We start from the raw sequence: 25,050 nt of genomic DNA on the forward strand, positions 1-25,050 counted from the left end.
GACGTATATAATCTTCATCTTCCACTTATGTGAGTGTGCCCTTTCCCCTTAGTGAATTGATGTATTGTGTTATATAACTGGGAAGTTATCTAATCAGACTGATTTTTGTCATTCAAAAAGATCAAAATGGGTTGTGAGGAATTCAGGTTTTCTAGGTCTATTAAATGTTGTAATGGCTCGAATGACATAAACAACCCCTCCGCAACACAAGAGAGATTGATATAGCCTAAAAGTTTGAATGCCATTGCTTTTATCACCATGAATTCATTTTTCATCACCAGGGATTTTAAGGTATTTTGTTGTCATGAAATCTATTTTCTTTAATAGCGTAATTCGGTTTTGCGTAATGGATAGCCAAGGTTGTGTGCTGTCATGGATTCAGTCCTTCATGTGCGTCAATGACTCGGAAACCAATGCGCTGTGTCTTTAAAAAAAGTAAAGGTGGGTGTCACCGATGGGCGCAAAGAGCGAGAGTAGGGCGGGGACAGTATTGAATATGTATCAGTAGTTACCCCTTGGAGACTCAACACAGATGAATGATACAGTTTTGGAAGAACCACGCACCGCCACTTCGCTTTAATCACGTCCAATTTATCCGACACTTCCAGAGAAGTGCAAATGGGCAGACAATAGACGCTCAGTGGATGAAGGCGACCTGACAGTGCAGACGAGCGCAAGTCGCTTAAAGAAAGCCACATTAACTTACTGCTTGCGATTTTTCAATTGGATTTCAACAATTCTGCAACTTATCTCACCTTTGAGATATAGTAGTTTTTGCAAGCAGTTTTATCCACAGCCGATATGGACACCATATTGGACAACTTCGCTTCGGACAAACTTTTTCCCAATTCCAACCTGTTGGATCTCGAGGATCTGAATGAGAGCGATTTCTTATCCAATGTGGTATGTCAAACCTCCGCATCTTCCATCTGTACGATACACGGCAGCAGAGAGGGGAATATATTGCAGACAATGTGCAGAATATGTTTTCAAGGGGTGTCTTTATCATTGCCATATTTTGATTTTTATGAAAAATCAGGAGAGATATTCATTATTGTTTTGTCATCATGCTTATACTTTTAATCTCAGTATAACACAGATTATATATATATTGCCTAAACACACACACACACACACACACACACACACACACACACACACACACACACACACACATATATATATATATATATTTATATATATATATATATATATATATATATATATATATATATATATATATATATATATTTTTATATATATATATATATATATATATATATATATATATATATATATATATATATATATATATATATATATACATATATATATATGTATGTATTTATACATATACGTACATATATACATTACTGTATATAGCCTACATTAAGTTTGTTCTGTTCGTGTGTTTATTTATCACACGTCAAAGATGTTGTGGTGCAAATTAAATATAAACAAGGGCAGGAGTTCTCAAGCTGTGAAGTTTGCCCAGCTGCACACAGATAGGGACAATTTCCAACTTCAGCCGGACCTTTGGGTAGCGGGGGGAGATCTTCGCCAATGTGTTATTTATTTAAACCACGCCCACACGCCTTGCCGTACTGTGTAACTAAACCACACGTTTATACTAAACCACGCCCACTGATCGCTTCATCCTGCTTCTCGTGTCCGGCCACAGCCGGTGAACAAAGATGCTGATTATTATAATTCAGTTCTATACAGTTATTGGACTCAGTGGTACATTTGCTCTGTCTTAATTGGATTTAGCAGTATATTTACTCTACCTTAGGTGGTAAAGAAAGGTTGAAGACAATTAATTAATTTCAATTAATTTAAATAAAAAAGGTCTACTGAGTTTGTTGTTTATGTTGAACAGTATGCTAAAACCACCATAGCAATAAAAAGCAACAAGTCTATTACATTATTTGATTATGAAATACAAGGAGTAGGCTAACATTGTGTGAATAAACTTCACAAAAAAACTGTCATGTTTGCCTTAACAGAATCTGTCATCAGTAGTAATCATTCACCCAAAAATGCATGTCATTTCAAACCGCTTTTTTCATTAAACACTAAAAGAGTATATGAGGAAAAATTTCCAGTCACAAGTATTAAAATAGACCTGTTGAACTAGAATGAGGCTGAGGCTAAGAGTTTTAATCAATATATATATATATATATAATTATAACAACTAATCCACTATATTCCAAGTCTCCTAAAGCCAAACCGAATGAATCAACTCATGACCACCAGTCATAAGTCTCGAATGATCACCGGTGCATTATTTAAGTGTTTTCCATGAAAGAAAGGTTTGGAGCAATGACAGTGGGGAAATGAAGACTGTATTTTCATTTTTTGCATAACCTATTACTTTAATTAGGTCAGCAGGAGTGGAGTGTTTTGGTTGTTAATGCATTTCATTTGAAGCTAGTGTTCCATGTGCACATGATCCATTAGGAGCCCAGGACACTTCTGCAGTTTCCACAGTGATTCACAAACTCCTATGGCTAATGCTTCTGACTTACACACATTTTTGTAATCCCTGTCCAGAGAGACACAGAGAGACGTAAAGAGACATCACAGATGTCACTATATGAGGCTCAGATGAGATGGAAAAGTTTTGACCTTTATTTTAAAAGGGAAGCTGCAGCATCATCTTGCCATCTCATGGGGCTGGACAAATAAGATGTGCATCTAGTTTCTTATGAGCTCCTAAGCTTATATGTTTTTATTTATTCATTTATTTTTACAATACAAAGTGGCTGGCGCACATTACACGAGATACTATATAATGTGTAATATCTCTTTATTGTAGAAACAACTCACAGACTGTAGCACCCTGTGGCTTGACATGCTACAATTCATTTAAATCTATTTGGTCTTTTTTTGCCTCATCATGTTGTTTCAAACCAGAAGGACTTACTTCCTTCTATGAAACACAAAAGATGATAAATGATTATAGCATATTTAGTTCAACACCTTAGGGCGAAAATACTTAAACTGAAATTGCCTGAATTACAGAATTCATCACTGTCTTCATTTTTTTCTACAATGAAATATTTTGTGTTTACATTTTGTCACTTTTTAATTGATTTATAAGTCAATTAAATAAGTTAAATATATGAAAATATTTTATTCATTCCAATATATTCAAAATATATAAAATATATTTTAATTCATGTATATTTAATTCATTAAGATCTTATGAGAAAATAGAAGAAAATGATGAATTTTTATTAAAGATTTTTTATTAGATTTTTTTTTCAGTTCAAGTTATTTTAGTATATACCCAGCAGGCACACAACATCATAAGACATTAATATTAGGTTAGATTTAGATCATGACGTCAAGTGACCAACATTCAATGTCTATCCAGTGTTTAAGGACAACGTTATTTTGACATCCAATAGCGACGTAAAATTTCGTTGATATTTGGTTTATTTTAGGTTGTGTTGGAAAGTGACCAAAATCCAACGTCTGGTAGATGTCATAGTGGTACTGTCTACACAACGTCAAGGTGTAACATGATTAGACGATGATATTTGGTTGATTTTAGGTTGGACGTTGCACACTGACGTCGGCCTTATGTTGGGTTCTGATATCAACCCGATTTTCATTTTCAAACAAAATCCAGCATCACCACGACATTGGGGTACATTGGGGTACAACGCCAATATGACGTCATATTGATATTCTGTGCCTGCAGGGATATATTCTATATATTAATTTTGAAACTATATGTTTGTGCTTTTAATAATGTATTTATCACACCACAAGACCTTTTAAATTAAACTTTGCAGGCAAAAGGTAATTAAACAGGTGAAAAACCTAAAAAAAATAACTAAACAAAAGAGGACTTAAAATATGCACCTATTTAAAATGTTAATGACTAAAATATATAGAGAGGATACAAGATTAATATAAAGATATAAAGCAGGGAAATCTCTAATGAGATCTCTAATGGAAACCTGTCATGTTTTGTAAACTGTGTTCACATATGAGGTTTTTTTACGTAAAGGTTTTGTCTGTCTGTTTTTTTTTCTTCCTGCTGGTCTGTTGGTTGTTGAGGGTTTTTAACGGGTAGCATTCGATCCAGATGTCCCTCATTGAGTACCAGCTGTGCTCCAGTTTGCTGTGTAAGGACCTGACTGAGGGGAGAGAGTGATGATAGAGAAAGGAGAGAGAGGCTTGTGAGTGAAGGAGGCTCATTCACAGCTCCCGATAGCTGTCTGTGTGTGTGTGTATGAGCGTATGCATGCCACTGTGCTCCTGTGTGGGTGTGTGAATGGACGTCTGTGAAAGACCACTCCAGACCCTCCATGGTACCCCACTTTTCTCTTTAGCATGTGTGTGTGTGTGTGTGTATGTGTGTGTGTGTGTGTGTGTGTGTGTGTGTGTGTGTATTTGTATGTGTGTGAGAGAGACACTAGCCCTTGAAGGCTCAGTGAATGACTGCCTTGTGCCCTTAGAGAGGAAGCTGCTCTCTGAGCTCCTGGGTTACACACACACTGGTTTTTGACTCCTGTGTGTTTTTGTTCATTCATTCTGGCATTATATTTATACATGTTACTGGTTCGATCCAGGAATGTTGAGTTCAGATATATATTTCCTCCACTATATGAATTTGTATGTTTGTAGATTAACAAATATCCCTTGTATATAAGGATAGTAAAAATAGAAATCACATATACAATGGGGATCAGAATTAATAGAAGGCAGCTGGAATTATAGTTTAAGTAACTATTTGAACAAACTGTGTTACTGCAAATTTGATTGAGTTTCTTTCTAACATTGCAGTGAATAAAGTATGAAGCTTTCTAACCTCAAAAACACTCATGCGCTATATGACAAGACATTTTGGTCATGATTCATTCGTGATAATTGTCCCCTGCAGTTACAGTTCTTTCAGACAAATTATATAAACTGGATGAAACGACTAATTGAAAAGATCTGACTCAAAAGAGCAATTTATTCTGACATTGCTGCTTCTCTTGTGAATGCACCGAGAAAATGCACATGTCAAGATTTACAGAAACAACTAGTCCACACACTATATTATATATTATATATCACACTATATGCCATACACTATATATCACACTTCAGTCCACCATTTGTAGTGAGGCACTTTAAAGATATTAGTTTAGCCTATTTTTGGAAGCCTTAAAGGGATCATTTACTGACCCTTCACATGTTTTACACATATTTGAGATTCTTTCCCCTGATGAACAGAAAATAAGATATTAAAGGGCACCCCCTTTACCCCTTTTTACAAGATTTAAGATAAGTCTTTTGTGTCTCCAGAATGTGTCTGTAAATTTTCATCTCAAAATACACATCAGATTATTTATTAGACCTTTCACAATATTAAACTTTTCTGCTCTAGTTGTTTTGTGGCAGAATGTGTCTCAATCTCCGCCTCGGCTGCGTCAGATAAACAGCAGAGTGACAGACATGAAGGAAGCAGATATTACGTAACGTTTGTTTGAAATGTTAAAGAACTTTCCCAATGATTATTTGATGTATTTGTTGTGGAGTTCATTCAAGCCTTTCAATGAGTCACACACAATGTCATTACAAAATTCACGCACACACAGTAAGTGGGTTCATCTTCGCACTGTTTTTTGGCAAATTTGACAGGATACACATTAATATCCACTGGAAACCCGATCCAAACTCGATTTAACGTCCACAAACCGGGATTGAAGCGTCTTCTTTGATAATTTTACTGACATGTGGTGGCTGTGGTGATAAAGACGATAAAATCGCTGTAATTCTTACAAACATGCTCTGATTTAAAAACATTTCAAACTTGTAAAACTTATTCTTAATCACATTGAATGATGATTGATGATCACAGAGAGATGAACAGATCTTTAAAACCCAGTTGTTTAGTGCATGTCTTGTCTTGTTGATATGATTATACATGTTACTACGAATGCATGTAAATACATGGGTGTCAATCAAATCAGTAATTGGGGAAACCGCACTCCTACGTCACGTTGAGGTGGGCCTCAAAATGAGAGGGATTTAGATCCTATTTAATTGTCAGGAAATTTAAAAAAGATTTATTGTCTTTATATCACCCCAATATAACTGTGGACACAATATACCTACACACAGTTCAGTCCAAACAGCTTCCAAAAGATGATTTTCATCATAGGTGCCCTTTTAAAAAATAGCTGGAACCTGGTAGCCATCGATTTCTATGGTATAAAGGCATAGTTTACCCACAACTGAAAATTCTGTCATCATTTCCTAACCCTTCACTTCTTCCAAACCTGATTTGAAGTAGAAACCTGTAACCATTGACTTAGTATTTGTTTTTCCTACAATGGATGTCAGTAGTTGCAGGTTTTCTGTTTCTACATAATATCTTCTTTTGTGTTCAGAGTAAAGAAACTCAAACAGGCTTTAAACCAGAGTAAGAATAAGAGTAGGAGAGTAAATAGTCAGTTCATTTTCAATTTTGGGTGATCTATCCCTTCATTTTCCTTTTGTATTCCACAGTATAAATGGAATAGAGAATAGAGAATGTTCACTCATTCATCCATTTTTCTTCGACTTAGTCCCTTTACTCAGCACAGTGGAATGAACAGCCAACTTGTTTTACACAGTGGATGCCCTTCCAGCTGCAATCCATCACTGGGAAGCATCCCTACACAATCATTCACACACATACACTACAGACAATTTAGTTTATTCAATTCACTTATAACGCCTGTGTTTGGACGGTGAGAGAAACATGAGCACTCTTAGGAAACCCACACGCACGCGGGGAGAACATGCAAACTCCACACTGAAATGCCAACTGACCCAGCTGGGACTCGAATCAGCGACCTTCTTGCTGTGAGGCAACAGTGCTAACCACTGAGCCACCACGTCGCCAATAGAGAAAGTTATTAACCCATAATAATGATTTAAAAAAACTACAATGATAGTACTGCAATAAAAGTGCACGTGCACGTCTACCCTTTTAAATCATGACTTATGCTGTAATTGCACGGCTTGTGCTGAGGGATGGAAATCAGCATGTCTCATTCTACTGTTTGCTAAAGCTCAGATCACAGAGAGGATCTGTGAACCACAACAGCACAAAGAAAACCCCAGGCTTTAATTATTTAAATCACTTTATATGATATATCTCTGATGTTTCTGCAGTGCATCCTTTATTCAGAGGGAGCTGCTGTTTGTCAATCTGCCTCACTCTGTGGTTTTATATAGTTTTTTTATATTTCCCATATTTGTAAACTGAGAATGGCTTTTGTGACAGATAGAATGATTCACCGTATTAATCTTATAAACAGGATGCTCTGATCTGTCTCCGTCACACTAATAAAACCAAGACATTTATTAATATGGAAATAAACGCAAGACTGCTTGTTATATGAAAGCCGCTTTATTTCCGCTCAACCCCAAATCAATCTGTGATACGATACGGATATCTCAATAGAGAAATCTAAACTCAAGTAAGTTAATCTCTCTCATTTTTAAGAGACCGGTTAGAGTTGCTTTATCAGTGACACAGAGAATGTCATTCCACAGAAATATTATTAGCAACTGTATGTGAAAAAATCTAAGAGGAAATATGCTCGATGATGCTACTATGTCATTTGACCAATTTTTCCTGCTCAATCACATCCCACACAGAAAGAGGAAACAACAGAAACCTGAATAGCGTGCTGATGCTTTCCCTTTTTATTTTCAGTTTTTGAAGTCAAGAAGATGAGTCAGATTGAAAACCTTTCTTTAGAGGCATGTAGCATGTCTAAACACTCCAGAAGAAGTCTAGAAGTGATATCTACAGGTTTGACAGGTCCCACCTGTCCTAAAGGTTGTTTCTGATTCTTTATCTCTGAGCCTGAAGGGTTAGGCAGCATGGACACTCCAGCAAGCATATTACATGTGTGTGTGTGTGTTTAAAAGACATCCAAACTTAGACGTCTTGGCAAACCCAGGAAGCATTTTTTGTTTTTAAAAGATGTCTAATAGATGTCTAATAGACGTCTAAACATAGTCATCTTAGCTAAAACAAAGTGTGTTTAAGTTGTCAGTCAAATAGACGTCTAACAGTAGACCAAAATTGACTAGTCATCTAATAGATTAGACAAACTTTCTAGCCAACAATTTTGTGTTTAATAGACGTCTAATAGACATCTAAACGTAGACAGCTTGGCTAAAACAAGGCTAAACTTCGGCTGTCAGTGAAAATCTAATAGATGTCTAAGAATAGCCCAAAACTAGACTAGTCGTTAAATAGACAGATTAGACAGACTTTATTTTTGTAGTCATTCATTTCTGTTCATTTGATGACTAGTCTAATTTTGGGCCTGTTCTTAGACGTCTGTTTCACTGACATCCCAAATTTTTGTTTTGTTTTAGCCAAGACGACTATGTTTAGACGTCTATTAGACTTCTATTTGACATCTTTTAAAAACAAAAAATGTTGGGTTTGCCTGTGTAGTCATTCATTCTTGTCTATTTGATGACTAGTCGATTTTTGGACTGTTAGACGTCTGTTAGATTTTCAGCAACAGCCCAAATTTAGCCTCAATTGTTTTATTCAAGACGTTTGGATATCTATTAGATGCCTTACAGTGTACAGTGTGTACAATCTGAACTTAAAACATAATGTTTTGTTTACTTTTCATTGAAGACAAGGAGCTGTAATTGACATCTGAAACTAGCTGTGTTGTTTTTTTACTGTGACCTTACTGAAATAATGAATTATGGTCTTTTATTAGTGATGATTGACAACTTTCATGTGTCTGGGGGTGAAGAGGATGAGGATTTGGATTAGGGGGAGGTGAGGAGCATCTGGAGGGGAGGAGTGGAGGCAAAGGCAACACATTCCTCCAGAGTTTTCTTTCAGATGCTTCTGATGGAACCTGTCCATTTAAAAAAAAATAGATAGAGCGAGAAGGGAAGTAAAAAGAGAGGTTGCATAATGTTGAGAATGACTGGGCCAACGTTAAAGATAGTAGTGATACAGCTCTAACTGTCACTCTTGTCATAACTCTCAACATCTGCGAGCTGCAATTAAGAAGTCTTTTAGGAGAGAGGGAATTGTGGCAGGCTCTGGGTGTGATGCAGAAATGAGAGGCCACAGAAGTTGAACTCTATGATGTTGGAGTTTGATTCCTCAGTGCAGCCACATGATTTAACCCACAAATAAAAAGTGAGACTTTTAATCAGTCAGTTCATTCTAATCCATCAGCATCTCTGAATTCACTTACATATTCTGTGTTTTCACACGTTCCTTATCTGCAGGAGAATCTATTTGGCGTTCACTCCCATCTGTTTCATAGTTTTGTCATTATAGAACATTGTGTTGCTCAGAAAGGTCAAGTATGGCTCTTGCATTCATACCTTTGGCTTTGGTTTTAAATCTGCTCATGATGGACAGAAATAGACAGAAGGGAGTTCTTTGAGGTATGTTCTTACGTGAGCATTTGTTCATGCAAACACACACACACACGTCACGCACAAAATAACTAAATCAGCAGTTAGAGTGTTCAGGTGTAAGGGTGTGTTGTCTTCGGTCCTGTCAAACCAGATCCTTTCATTTTTTTAAATTGCTAGATGCTTAGAATAGTTTTGGAGCATTTGCATAATACGTTAATCAATTGTTCATGGATAATAGTGGGCGATGACTGACGATTTTCACGCTGGTGCCTGCCCCGGTATTGCAAAACACATACATTTTTTTAAATGTTAGCATCATAATAAAAAAACTATTCTAATTTGTGCTGCAATTAATTATTTTAGCATGGTGATGTTTTCTATCATTTCACAGATTGATTTCTTTTAAAAAGTAACATTGTTCAATATTGGAATATAAAGTTGAAATGTTAATAATGATAATAAGGCTCTGATCCTGTCTATTCTATAGTTTAAAAGCTTATTCACAGTAGGAAAGTCAATTTTTTCACTAACTGGTCCAGACCAAGATGATGTTGATTTTTTTTATATTTGTTGTGGTTTGCTTTCAGACTTCCCTTTTTTACATGTGCTAAAGTCAACCAGTTATTGGACAGAAGTTGGACCATTCAAATTCTCTTTCCTTCATCTATTCACTAAATTAGCTGTAGACATTTTTATGTGTGATCTCCAACAGTTTTAATATAAATGCATCTGCCTAAATGTCAGCGTGTCTCTTCTGAGGTCCAGGTCGAAGCGTGACTCATTTTCAAATGGCTAGCAAATGTAACGAACACCAGACTTTTCCATAAGGCAACAAACTACGTGATCCTAATAAGTCAAAAGGTAAATGTGCCAGATTGAGGTCGGTTCATATTCACAAGTTAAATGAACTGTACCAGAGTTCGTTTGGAAGCAAATTAAGACTACTTCTTCAGTTAGGTCTCTGTTTGTGTTGCTGGTGCACACTAGAGTGTGATTCACTCTATATACATCTGCAAAAAAGGTCAGGATCAATGGAGAATATTAACTTGAGTTTGAGTCAATCAAAATAAATAAGACAGGTGTGTTTACACTCTATGAGCACAAATTAGTGTACTTTTGCACCTTAATACAAATCATTCTCCGGTGGTTATTTATGTGACTGTGGTGTACATATGATACTTTTTTTTCTGTCACATTTTTTAAATATTCACCTATTGACATCAACATTGTGTTAAACAAAATGATCATTTTTTAAACTGCAAAGACAGCCAAAAATACTGTATTTCACAAGGCGCACAAGGCAATTGAGTCTTTTTACATGGACACTAATAATTAAATTTTAATGCTATTAAGATAATACTCCGATTAAGAGTCTACCACGTAAACAGTGATTTTTTATTTTTATTTATTATTATTATTATTATTATTTTATTCAATGAATTTGTTTAAGATCATAATCGAACCAAACAGGAATCGGACAAAGACATGTGGAGTATGCCTATTTTAGTCGCATTATTAAAGTGCAGTACAAACATGTAAACTTAATCAAACTATTACAGTCATGTGGGATTTTTGCCTCATTTTATGACAGGAAATTCCATAGAAACACGGCTGTTTGACACTATTCTCTGCACCGATTCAGTGAAGGACCACAGACACCTGAATCACGAAATGCTGACTTTTTTTTTTTTTTATCTCATAAGGCGTGCAATATCAAACTCCATTAAAACAACACCCTTCCAGCAGTTCATTCTCACATCCAATATCTCGCTTGTCACAGGGGCATGCATGAAATGTTCCTGAATGAAAGTGAAAGTGCCAAACTGCAGTTAAAATCAACACATTAAAAATAAAACACTCAATATTACTTGTAACTCCAGAGGAAACATGGATAGTGTGGTGACGCAATGATGTTAATCGAATTATGTGCTATTACAACCGGGATCATTCAAAAGCAACTCATGTAAACACTTAAATTATATTATTGTCTTATTTAAATTAAGGTAAATAATTTGATCACTGATGTCCATGTAAACGTAGTCAATGTCTCTTTGCAAAAAATTAAAAATAAAAAAGAATTCTGCAAACATACTTTCCTATTATCTGCAGTTAGTTGTTGATTTAATTGTCAGGTGCTTGCAAATACTGTTGGATTCAATATGAAACATGCATGCCTATGACCTTACTGTTATGATAGTGCCATTTGTGCAGTTTACATGTTGAAAACAGCAGCATCATTTTCAAAAACTGCCACTTTTTTCAAAAGTTAGCCGGTTTGCAGTTAGCATTTTTTTTAAAAATCCGTATTTATTTATTTATTTATAACAATGCTGAAAAACATTGCCTAGACATATTTTAGCGCTTAGCTCTTAATATGACTGTGTGCTTGTGGTAGGAATGCAGTCAGTTATCATTTTAAGATATGTCAGTTAAAATGATTCACATGCTGAACTACTTTGAAGCGGTAAAATACCCCAGATGAATTATCCTTCATTCCTGTCCTCAGCTGATGTTTTAGCAGCAAGTCTCTGACATGCCAGAACTCCTCCTGCTCTCCAGGCGCTTTCTCTGTCTTGCTTATGTATGCTTCTCTTGAGGACAGAGCTGTGGATCTTTTAGAAGTGTCATGCGTTTCAGGTCAATTATAAAATCAACTCCAAACTGGCATCATGAGGGGGAAGAATGTACGTAGTTCACCGTGTTTCTTGCTTTCCTCCATTGGAAAATGACCAGCACTGGTAGGAAAGAAGTCAGGTTAATGTCTGATTTATATCTACACATTGGTCAAATCCTATCAGTGTTAGTGCAACTCAGATGTTGGCTTGAAATACTGCCAAAAGCTTGATCAAACAGGAAAGTCTGAGCTGGAACACATTACATTGTTCATAGCCTTTGGGATGGTCAAGAGAACTCCAGAACTTTTTAACCAGTACCTGCACCCTTTAGGTTATGTCCTATGTGTTTTCACTCTAAACCTTTGCTTTAATGCATGTATCACTTGTTCTTCACATGTGAAAAGGCATTCAGAGGACTGTGGAGATGTCTGTGTGTGTGCCCACTGTTAACCACGTCTTACCCCTCAGGCTCTGAATAAATATGTCAGGTGGGTGTGAGTGTTTGCAGGAACATGTCGTCAGCTTTCCTTGCGGTCCCTAAATGCACCATTGTCTTCTCAGGCTCCCTTTCTAGTGAGCTTCAAAGACACTGCTGATTATGTTAATTGTATAATGACTTTTAATTCCAGGCATGGTTTTATAACCGAGATGCTAATGAGATTTAATGTATTTTATTATAATGTCAGTGGATAAGGTATTTAATTCCTATTATGACTATAAGGAAGCACAATTCTGTCTCAGAGCCCAAAAATTTGCATTGTGATTTGCTCTTCCTCATTGTGAGGCTGCATTTCACAACTATTTTGCATAATTACAAACCTGCTGAACGTTTCTAGTTGTAGTTTCATAATGGGATTATTATTGTGACTCAATATTTCAATATGAAATTGTTTCTCAAATTTCTTGAGGTTTTGTCGTTATATAACCCAAATTTGACTGTATTGTTCGTGATTGTAACTTTATTTATCACTTGATCTGAATTGTAGACCTGAATTTATTCCTTCTCTGATTGCAGACCTTCTCTCTTTTTCCTGCAATTGCACAATGTTGTTTATAATTATGATTTGTTTCATAATATCTTTATATTGTTCGCCTCACTGTAAGAAGGTTGCTGGTTCGAGTCCCAGCTGGGTCAGTAGGCATTTCTGTGTGAAGTTTGCGTGTTCTCTTCGTGCTTGCGTGGGTTTCCTCCGGGTGCTCCGGTTTCCCCCACAGTCCAAAGACATGCACTTCAGGTGAATTGAACAAAACTAAGTTGTCTGTAGTGGGTTTGTGTGTGAGTGAGTGTGTGTGTGTATCCGCTGTGTAAAACATATGCTGGAATAGTTTGTGGTTCATTTCACTGTCTGAAATGTCATTCGAGACTCAAGGGGGTCGCACATCAGATGCACCAACCGGTGACACGACGCACCACACAGCACCATGTATTTTAGAATTCTAAACATACTGTAGGTTTCTTTCAGAGTACAAACAAACCAGCTATGCAAGTCAATCGCCCAGCCACGACTCAAAACACTGTTCATATTTCTGACGCACCACAGAGCGTCATCTAAATAGTTTCATTTAAAATTTTACATCCGAATGTGCCCATTTGGTGTGCAATACTTTCAACTGTCATGTGCACGCCGTATTGCGGCGCCAAGCTGCACATCCAGTATGCGACCTGCTTAACCCGAAAGAAACTGAATGAATGTCTTCATATCTAAATTTTTTATTTCCCATATTATTTGACAACGTTGACTATGTCTTATGATGCTACTAGGGATGTTCAAATCTGATCACGTTATCAGAAATCGGGGCCAATTACATGTTTTCAGACTATATCGGAAATGGACATTACCTCCTGTTCAAGACAATATATGTATATCCTCATTACTTTATAACACATCTATAGTTATGTAGTGGTATAGAGTTCGACCTCTTTCTTGGCTTCACACAGAAACAGCAACGCGTGCGACATGATATCACTTGGTTGCAGAGACACTATTGGTTAAATCCCGGCAAAGTAGAGTACAAAAGCAGCTTGAAGTGGAAATTGCGTGTATGGCTGCAGTCTTGAGGTATTAAAAAGTTGATAACGACAACATTGCCATAGCAAATTGTGAGATATGTAAACTTAGGTTTGCCTGCCGGGTATTTTAAATTGAGGGGCTGTTTGTTTTTATATTAAATTTTTTATATATTTACTGGTGCACTAAAGTTCAAAAGTGAAGAATTGATGTTATTTATTACTTCATTGTTCTAGCTACCTCACAGAAGTGCTCTGTTTGTTAACTGAGTTGCTGAATATTAAAATAAGGTGAATTAAATCATATAAGGATTTACTTAACCAAATAAGGATCATCTTGGATCTGTTTCTTTGCTCTTCTTAATTTTTTATGTATTATAGAAGTATCGGATTGGGTTTCGGTGTCGGTAGATATTTAAAATCAAATTACTCGGACTAAAGGGCAAAAAATCCTGATCGGGACATCCCTAGATGCTACTTGATTTACTTAAGTGGTCTTGGCAGTTATCTTAATATATTAAAAGAGCAAATATTCTGAAAGAACCAAAACCTCTGGTTTTCCTCAAGGACAGACTAGACTAACGGAGCACTTTGGTCTGTATACAGGATATTCTTCTGCCCAGGGCTGTGCTGCCACAGGCAGTTTGGAAAGAGCCAATTTAGACTGGCAAAATTACAGAGTACAGAGAGTCCTGTGAGGGGGGAGGGGGAAATCACATCTGGAGACCCCCTCCCAAACTGCAACAGTAGCAGAAAATAGAGGCTGGTTATGGGGATTCCTTGTAGCTCAGGATTTCCCTTCACTTCTGTATCCCCGTTTGCTCTTTAACCGCCTTCCTCTGGAAGCTACTGTTGGCCTTAATGTCTTTCAGTTTCTCTAACGCTCAGTCCCAAAAATCCAGTTGATGTTTGTCGTTCTGCCACCCACGGCTTCACCTCCAGTAGAGCTGGTCTGGTTTGTGGCCCTCAGTGGCTCCCGTCTAGAGGTGGAGCTGAAGCCCGGCTGCCTCCTGTGGTCGTGCTTCTCTTGCTCTGCGGCTGACAGAGAAACGTAAGAAAAATCTGGAGCTGGAATTAAGAAACCAGAGGAAAGTGAGAGGGGGAAGGGACTTAAGAGTTGTATTTGGAAAAGTCAGAAAGGGAGGAAGAAGAAAGAGAGAGAATGACAAAGAAAAAGAGAGAGAGAGGGGACAAAGGGAGCAGGAGGAGAGCAAGGACTTGAATAAAACCTCCAACACTTCATCTCCTGGTTTACCTTATCAGCACTACAGTAAAAAGAGTAGTGTACACAATGACTGGCTTTCTTTGAATTAGTTTTATTGTAGTTTTGTTTTGGTGAGGAACCTGTGTGACCTGATCTTCAGGGAGGGGGTCAGACGCTGGTGTCTGTGTCTGGTGGCAAGCTTACAAAAGTTAAAGACTGCAGCTGTGAACTTGACGCCATGCCTGTAATCTAAATCAGCCCTCACCTGTGAACACCTGCAGAGGTCTGGATCCCTCGCTCGGGCTCACCTGCAAACACTGAGCCCATCATCCCCAACCCCCACCCCCACCCCCCACCCCCTCGCGTCTGGCTCATCACGCATGCTGAGCGGATCATAATGAGCGTTAGTTCTTGACTATTCACCCTGACCCATCTCTGATATCTCACAGCTGCCAGCTGGAATCCAAATATGAGAATATGAACTGGCTTTAAAGTGCAGATGTAGCGACAGTATGGCTGTAAAAATGGATCTCAACCTCACATTCACACTGACCAGATTAGGTGCAGAGGAGTAAAAATGTTCTATACATGCCTTTTAAAAGAAAGCTTTAAATGTGTATTTACATTATCTAGACATTGCTATTTTATTTTTTGTAGTTGTGGATTTATATTTAAATATTGTATACACTTCCGGTCAAAAGCTTGGGGTCAATATATATATATATATATATATATATATTTTTTTTTTTTTTTTTTTTTTTTATGTATTTAATTTTTGCTCACAATGTAAATTATTTCAGTGATCTTAAAATGAAGGGTATCTGTCTTTTTGGCTGTCATGTTAGGAGACATAACTGAACACTCAAAAACACTAGAGAATTTTTGTTTTTTAAGAAAATTATTCTGTTCATCAAGACAGCATTTATTAAATGTAACAAAAATGTTAAATTGTTAAACATTATATGTGTATTCTGTAATATGCGTATTCTGTACAGATTTTTTATTGTTTGATTTATTGATTTTTTATAAATAAAAATTTTAATTTGTAATTAATTTATTTAAATATTTTATTTTTTTAATTTTTTTATTATTTCTCTCTTAGATAAATGTAACCTCAACTTGTTTAGATAGGGGTGAGAAAAAAATATTTGTTTAAATTTCTCTGTAAAATTACTCTGTAAAAGTTTAATTAGCATAAAACAATTGGTAAATATTTATTACAATTTTAAATATCTTTTTTCTTATTGTATGTAGTTTCAAATGACAATAACATTAACAATAATGATTCCCGTCATTATTGCTTTTACTACTATTAATCATAATAATATTTATAATAATATTAATAATTAATATTAGAGTGATTTCTGTAGGATCATGTGACTCTGAAGACTTGAGTAATGAAGCTGAATATTCATCTTTAAAATCACTGGAAAAAATTATTAAATTAAATTATAAGCTACTTTTATTTTATAGCGCAATTTTTGATTAAATAAATGCAGCTTTGGTGTGCAGGATAAGCTTGTTTTAAAAAAATTTAAAATCATACTGATGCTTTGGAGAAGTTGAGATGTATTAATGATGATAAACTGAAGATACAGTTGAAGTCAGAATTATTAGCCCCCTGAATTATTAGCCCTCGTTTATTTTTTTTCCCCAATTTCTATTTAACAGAGAGAAGATTTTTTTTCAACACATTTCTAAACATAATAGTTTTAATAACTCATCTCAAATAACTGATTTATTTTATCTTACATTTAAAGGCTTAACTAGATTAATTAGTTTAACTAGGCAGATTAGAGTAATTAGGCAAGTTGTTGTATAACGATGGTTTGTTCTGTAGACTATGGAAAAACATTTATATCTTAAAGGGGCTAATAATTTTGACCTTAAAATGTTTTTAAAGAAATCAAAAACTGCTTTTATTCTAGCCAAAATAAAACAAACAAGACTTTTTCTAGAAGAAAAAATATTATCAGACATACCATGAACATTCACTTTGAATATGTTTTTAAATAAATTGGCCTTCATATTTTTCGATTTTTCATAGTATATGTATTAATTCTGGTACTTATAAACCGACTTATCAACTTCTACCAAATGGTTGATATTATAGACATTATAGGATGTGTTGAAAAAAATGTGTGTTAACTTTCGACATTAGGAGCTATGAAATCCTATCCAAAAATGTTTTTTGTTGGTGAAACAGTTAAAGGGTTAATGCAACTTTTTACAGTGCAATGGTGAATTTTTTCCCACTCGTAACTGCAACAGAATCTGAACTTTATGAATGGATTTAAAGTGCATTTGAACACAGCATGAATGTGAAAATGCATCTTAACCTCACATTCACACATGAATGTCCTTCATATTTTGGTCAAAATGCCAGATTCAGTGCAGATGACTTAGAATAGTTCATGCATGCCTTCTGAAGAGAAAGCTGTAAATATTTAGATGTGTAAATAAATAAAGCTGATCAGACCAGGCTGTGGCTGAAGCCGATATTCATGCTTCACTTAAGGGAACCGTATTTCTAATTGCATCACACGTTGACTAGTATAAACACTGAACATCTGCAAAGCCCATCTTGAGTTTAAGAGCGTCTCCCCTTCTCTCTCTCTCTATTTTGCCACTAGTAGAATGAATCTCCTCATTGTGACTCATTGTTCTCAGAAATAACTCATGTGCTCAGCGAGAGGCAAATATTCCCAAACATTGTGGCTTTGGCTATATTCCCAATTCCACTGCTGCTGAATGATTTTTATTGGAGTGTTTATTTTTCCAAAGACTAATGCGCTATTTTCATGTGCGCGCCGAGGTGCTCCGTGCGCACCCTGCACTCCAGCTCCAAAATGACAAGCTCTCCCCCTCTGCTCATTTGCATACCGAGCTCTGATTGGCTGGAGTGCAGCTGGAGGTCTGGAATAACGGAATGGAATGCGATGAGTCGAGCAGGCGTGCAGTTTACCAGCCCGCTTAGACCCGGACATGACCCAAACCTTACTTCAAGAAAATGGATCAGATGGAAAAATAGGGCATTGCTCAGCCTGCGCACACATGCTTTGCGCTCCTGCAGCTGTGGTCCCTTTTCCAGCTTGATAGTAAAAGTAACAATATTTGAAATGACAGTATTTGCTTAAGCGGTGACTGACTAGGAGTATGAATTATTTCAGGCATGACTGTATAGATGGATCAATGATATATGGAACATTGGCAAGATGCCCATTTTGGTGTCTGCGTCAACACAGACAGCATATTTAATTAATAACAGTAATGAAAAAATATATATATGGTTAAATAAATGTTTCATTGTCATTCAGCACAACACATATATTTTTCAAATTATTCTAAAGATACACTTTATTCTTTTAATATTCCATTAAATCATCAAATTATTCCATCATAATGACACTAAATGACTTTTTTGTGGGTTTCTTCTATAGATAACGGTTAAAAGGTATGATATGAGAAATAGAATTACACACATATACATTTATATAATACACACAATATGATGTACTTGTTATTGTATGAACTTATACATTTAATTTGATATCCAAGCTAAACAGAATAGAATAGAATGTCTTTTGCTGTCACTGTACACATTTACAGTTGTCATTATATACATGTGCGGTAAGATTAAGTGCATGTCACTTAGGGCTGGTCGATTAATCGAAAAGTAATCGAAATTGACATTCATAACCTATGAATGATAAAATTTTTCCAGGTTGATTTATTAAATTATTTTCCCTACTCACTCTGTTAAGGCTGACGAATGTCTGGGTATGGTCCGATGCAGCCTTTGCATGGTCGCATAGCTGCGCTGCGCACCTCTAAAAAATGTAGCTACACGTCACAATGATGGGTAGTGCAGTCTTTACAATTGGTCGGTTTGATAGTGGTGACGAGCGTGGACAGTGCAGATTTTTTTCAGTTTTTTAATGTTGATATTCAATCAACAATCATACATACCTGTAGTAGATAGTGTGTGTTTTCTTTAATTGTTTTAAAATCAAGCAATGCACCCTTTATTCAAAAATCTCTCACTGGTAAAATGCAAACACATTTACTGTGCAAAACTTGTCAGTGAACTACGAGGGCAGAAAAATAAAATAAATAAATAAAATAATCGTTCATTTATCGTAATCGAGTTAAAATGTTCAATTAATCAAGATTTTGACTTTAGGCTAAATCGCCCAACCCTAATCTCACTACTCAGTGCAAACTCAGTTTAAATATATAATTTCAATACAGATCACACTAAACAACAATATACAGTAGAAATAACTCTAGTTTATAAACAGTAGTGCAAAAAAGGGGATGAGAGGGGGTAGGGTGATATGGAACAAGAGACAGTACACTATACCGGTCAAAAGTTTGGGGTCAGTAGGATTTTTAAAGGTTTTAAAATAAGCCTCTCCTGCTCACCAAGGCTGCATTTATTTTATCACAAATACTCTACAAAACTGCAAAATTGTGAAATGTTATTGCACTATAAAATAACTGTTTGAAAGTAGTTTATTATTTAAATCAATAAATTATTCCAAGGATTTTAAAGATGATTTTTCAGCTTCATTACTCCAGTCTTCAGAATCACATGATCCTTCAGAAATCACTCTAATGTTAATCATTATTGTTATTAATATAATTATTATTATTAATGGTAATAGAAATAAACGCAACAATTAGTGGAATAATAATTGTAATAATTTGAAATTACATACAATAATTAATAAGTTAATATTTAACAATTAATTTTTTTACATTTAATAAATGCCGTCTTGATGAACAGAATTATTTTCTTTAAAAAAAACATTAAATAAAAACTGACCCCAAACTTTTGACCGGTAGTTTATACAATATGTAATATGTAATCATAAAATGATAAAAAAGTAGTGCAAAAATAGTTCTGAAGCTGAACGAAAGATATATACAAGATGTATATACTGCAGTATGTGTATTGCATAAAGTCCACCCATGTGTGTGCATGTATATGGTCAGTGCGTGTGTGAGTTTAAGATGGTAATGGCTTTTGGGAAAAATCAGTGCCTAAGTCTCGCTGTCCTCATTCTGATGCACCTGTAATATAGGAAGAAATTAGACTCTTAGAGGCATGCACTTCTTGATTAATGTCTTTTTAAGCTGAAGTACTATAGGAGAAAATATATGGTTCTCGGAACCATAATGATAAAAATAGTATCTTTGTTAATTGCACAAGACTAAGCTGCTGTAATAATTGTGAAATTTTGTTGGATTAGTTTGTCAGATCCATTGATGCTTCTTAAATAGCAACATGACAACTGCTCTGAAATGAAATGTCAGATTTACTTTTTATCATTTAAATGTTTTTAGACCTGTTTTATTAGACATCAGTCAGTACATTTTAATGTGAAAGAACATAATCTTAATATACTCTTTCTTTCTTTTATTTATCTTAAGCAGTAATCTCTAAAAGAGTAAGATTAGATTTGTTTTCATTGCTCCTAAAATCTGACCCTGATGACAGAGACACATTCTTTCAGTTTTTCCAAGTTCTCCTGGAATCCTTTCTCTGAAGAGCCTTCCAGATGTGGAATTTCAGGACTCTTGCATCAGCACCCCAGCATTGCATCATTACCACTGGGCCAACCGAATACCAGACAGACACCAGAAACTCTGAACTGACACTTGTCATAACAAGAAAGAGCTGATAAAGACGATTAGAGAAGCATTGACTGTCTGCTCTGATACACACAGGATCACACAAAATGCCGTCATCTACTAAAAGCACATTGGCATTTTGTGTTAGGCTTGTTTATTTCTTAATGAAATCATTAAGAAGTTATACTAAGCAAGTTAAAACAAACGCAGAGCCTGCATGCATGTGGAATAGTGCATTCAGTGTGCAAGCATATCTCTGCCCCACACATCCAGAACAGCAGCAACATTTAACGAACATCAAAGTTTTAGGGTGGAACTGTTTATACTGTCACGCTCAGCCGTGGTCATTAGTTTGACAGTGACGGCAGGAGAGCTGCGTCATTTCGAGAACTCTGTCATCTGGGTGTTCCCAGGATGTCATTCATCAAACAATACAGAGAACTGACATTGCAAGGTTTGTTTCCTGCTCATCCGCTTATGAATCCTTATGGCGAACAAGTTTTACTGGATTACCTGATAAACTCTCCCAAAAGTACATTGTTTAGAAAAAACGTACATTATTTCCTTAGATTAATATTTATCTTCACAATTTTTTTACTATAATGAAGCTGCTGCTTGAGTTATTAAAAGCTTGAGAGCTTAATCAATTCTTGATTTTCTGCATTTGAGTATGATCATATCGAACATTGTTTAATCAAGAGAGAACGTTTAGTTAAACGTAGAAACTCAGAAAATGTGAATAAGCTCACAGTAGTCATAACAATTGATGATTTTTAACGGTAATAAAAAAAAAAAACATAGACTTGGCCCTAAAAATCAAAACTTATCATGACAACTGATGTTAATTAGTTAAAAAAAAAAGGTTTAGATAACTTTACTAAAAAAATTTACAGTGTGTAAAAAAAGCTCCAAAAACATTTAATATTCGCGTTTTAGGGCTGGGTCAGCTAATGGGATTTATCGGTAAGCGTCAGTCTGGCTAGTTGGTTTGGTGTGTTCTCCACATCGCCTCTCGTTGGGTTAACCCCGTTAGTAGTGATCCGACGTTGCAAGTACACAATTCAAGTCAAAAAGGAACACAATATGTGTAAATGATATAGATTATTAGATTATCAGACATTTGCAGGAACGAATCTCTCAGTGGTGAGTGCTCTGTTAAAACAGTTGGGTTAAAAATACCCCAACATATAATCCAACTATAGGTTATTATAGCACCTTCCCAAATATTGTTTTTTTTAACCCTATGCATAGGGTTATATAATTTATCCCAATGCATTGGGTTATTTTTTAATTTTTTCTTTTTTTCTATTCTGGTATTACATTTACTATTACTATTACTACAATTATATTTATAATTATGACTGTGCAAATAAAAAAAAGTCTCAGCTGGGTCCTAAAGGTAAGAATCCGGCCGGATATGCCAAATATAAGTATCATTTCCAAAAAAAAAAAAAAAAAAGCGCTGAGATGAACACGGGAGGTAGAGAAAGCGCTTTATCCATTTAATATAGATCGGCTATAAAGCGCACGTTTGTATCGTCAATAATTAACAGTGCTGGAGAAACGGATATAAAAACACGACACGGAGGGGTAATTTGATAAAAAAATAACTACAATATTATTGCGTTAGAGCTTAAAGAAACTTTATAACGCAAAAACAACCAGTTGACTGTTTAAATTCAAAATTGTAACCCACCTGGTTGAGTTATTATATAAATAACCTAATAAAGGTTAAAAATAACCCAACAAAACACCACATATTTAACCCAACTGGTTGAGTTTTTAATGAATAACCTAATAAAGGTTAAAAATAACCCAATAAAGCACCAAATTGTTAAACTCAACCATTAGGTTTTTTTTTTTTTTAGTGTGACAATTACAAACACTAAATGCTGCTTTTTAATGCTTTGCACGTGTGTGTCAGAAGTTCTGGGCTGCGTCCGAAACTGCATACTTCTATACTATATAGAACAATAAAATCCGTATGTGAGCCAAGTAGTATGTCCGAATTCAGAGAATTCAAAAGTCAGTTTGCGAGAAGTACCCGGATGACTTAGTGAAGTTTAGTTTTAAACTAATTTCGAAAGGAGCATGTGCTCATGATTTACCCAGCTGGTCCACATTAACTAATTATGATCCTCCAATCAAAGGATCCCAAACCACTATATATATCCTCATTTCCTTTCTACAACTATCTTCGTCTGGAAGAAACCCCCCCCTCCTCCCCTTCTTCCTCCTTTATCCAGAATGGTCGGCACGGTGGCCCAGTGACTAGCACTGTTGCCTCACAGCAAGAATACCAATGGTGTTGGGTCCTCGCTGAGCCATCTGGTATTTCTGTGTGGAGTTTGCATGTTCTCCCCGTGTCCGCGTGGGTTTCCCCCGGGTTCCCCGGTTTCCTCCCACCATCCAAATGTGCTCTATATTATAGATAAAACAAGCCTAAACCTTTTTTATAATGTCTTACTCAGGAAGTTCGCCTTGGCCTCAGCAGCGGGGGAGTTTGAGATAGACCTGAGCTCAATCTCCACTCGCCCTGCAAAAGGGGGGGAGCCCTGGGCTCGAGGATCCCTTGAGCTCAGGGCTCTCTCCCGGGACAGCATGCCAAACAAGTTATGTATAAATCATGAGCTAAGTGTGAACTCTTGAACTACTTCTGGCGAGATTCTGAAGTGAGCATCCCATACATGCTGCGCTATCCCATGATGCCCCGTGAGCAAATTCATGAATGGGAGTAAAGCGACGCAACTGACCCAAGTAGGTCACGTGACCATGACAAAATGGCGGATGTTGTACGTCCGAATTCCATTCATACTTTTCACTTTCATACTGTAACGGCCAAGTATGTTTAAATTAAAATGCAGTACCTACTGAGTAGTTGGCGGTTTCGGACGCAGCCCTGGTTTCATGTTCTGAGTGAGATAACGGATATTGCCCCCTGTGGTGTGGAAAAGACACATCCACCTACACGGGTGCAGAGCGCAAACTCTTGAATCACTTGGCTCCCTTCCATTTGGTGTGTTCACGCTCAACTTTTTGATGCAGACAGACCCAGACTTGAGCCTAATGCGAGGGTTAGTTGTTTGGTATCACCTTGGTGTATAGCAGCCCTTACAAACATTCAGATTATCACACAAAAACCAATACAGTATCTACAATAGTGCTCAAGCAAAATGACTTTTTGAAAGTAATTTAATACTGATTCATCTAGTGAATCAAATGAAGCCTTTATGAAGAAGTCACTAAATCGTGCACTGAAAAGACTCATTCACAAGTATAGATTCATCCTGTAATGAAGGAAGTGAAGTGTTTATGAGTGAGTTGTTTAACCTTTTGCGTTGACATGTTTCCATTGGTGTTGAAAGTTCTTTAATCCTAATGAAGAATCATTATTTTGAAGAGTCTAATACTTCCTCCATAATATCAGTTGAGATATGGTTATTTTAGAGCCTCTGTTTGGTAGATGGGGGACAGCAGGAGCAAACATTTACAACAGCACAGTTTTCTCAGTAGTCCTCTCTTCTCAGAAGTATTGCGGTGGGTTGCAGTTTATGTGGGAACTCACACAGGTGGAGGGAGTGTGGATGTATTCACGTGTGCGTATGTGTGACAGTATGTGTATAGTGGCTGGTTTATATGTTCATTGCTCTAAAGGTGTGTCTTTCACACACCTGTCCCCATTCACCAGGATGTAAACAAGATCAGGTCCTCTCACACCTCTGTCACACCCTTTCTGGGCAAACACACATGCGGAGATGCGACACACGTTCAAGTGAGTGCACGAGTGAGTTCAGTCTGTGACGACATGCTTTAAAGCACTCATGCATAGAAGAATGCATGTCTATCTTCTGATCCACCAAATTTTAGACAAGCACACACCTTGGGGCAAAACACAGAAGAAGATTTCAGTGTGTATCTGAATTTTAAAACTATATCTAATGCTCATTGTAAAAAATGCTGATTGTAAGATTATCACCTCAAGAAATTATTTGAGTTGATCTTTGCTTATAATAACAAGAGCAGGGAGTGGGATGAATTAACAAAGGATTATTTGTTCTCGCATTACTTGGTAGTACATTTAATACTTCTCAAATAATTGGGGTTGGGAAGATTTTGAAAGAAATCTTTTTACAGTATGTCCATTAAGTTTAATATTTCCCATACAGTATAACAATTT

At 36.2% G+C, this 25,050-nt stretch overlaps 1 protein-coding gene across 2 annotated transcripts in view; it reads left to right on the forward strand.

Annotated features, from left to right (window-relative positions):
* Positions 1-525: 525 nt before the first annotated feature.
* The window catches only part of creb3l1 (cAMP responsive element binding protein 3-like 1), a 57,043-nt gene continuing 32,518 nt past the window's right edge, over positions 526-25,050 (forward strand). For both annotated transcript variants that reach the window (NR_199880.1, NM_001243038.2), the window contains exon 1: positions 526-903. Coding sequence is in view for 1 of the 2 variants with exons in the window: in NM_001243038.2 (NP_001229967.2) it covers positions 802-903 (102 nt within the window). In the remaining variant the exon portion in view is untranslated. The remainder of the gene's footprint in view (positions 904-25,050) is intronic.

The sequence above is a fragment of the Danio rerio genome, chromosome 7, assembly GCF_052040795.2.
Source record: "Danio rerio strain M-AB ecotype USA chromosome 7, GRCz13ab, whole genome shotgun sequence".
In the NCBI taxonomy this organism is placed as follows: domain Eukaryota; kingdom Metazoa; phylum Chordata; class Actinopteri; order Cypriniformes; family Danionidae; genus Danio; species Danio rerio.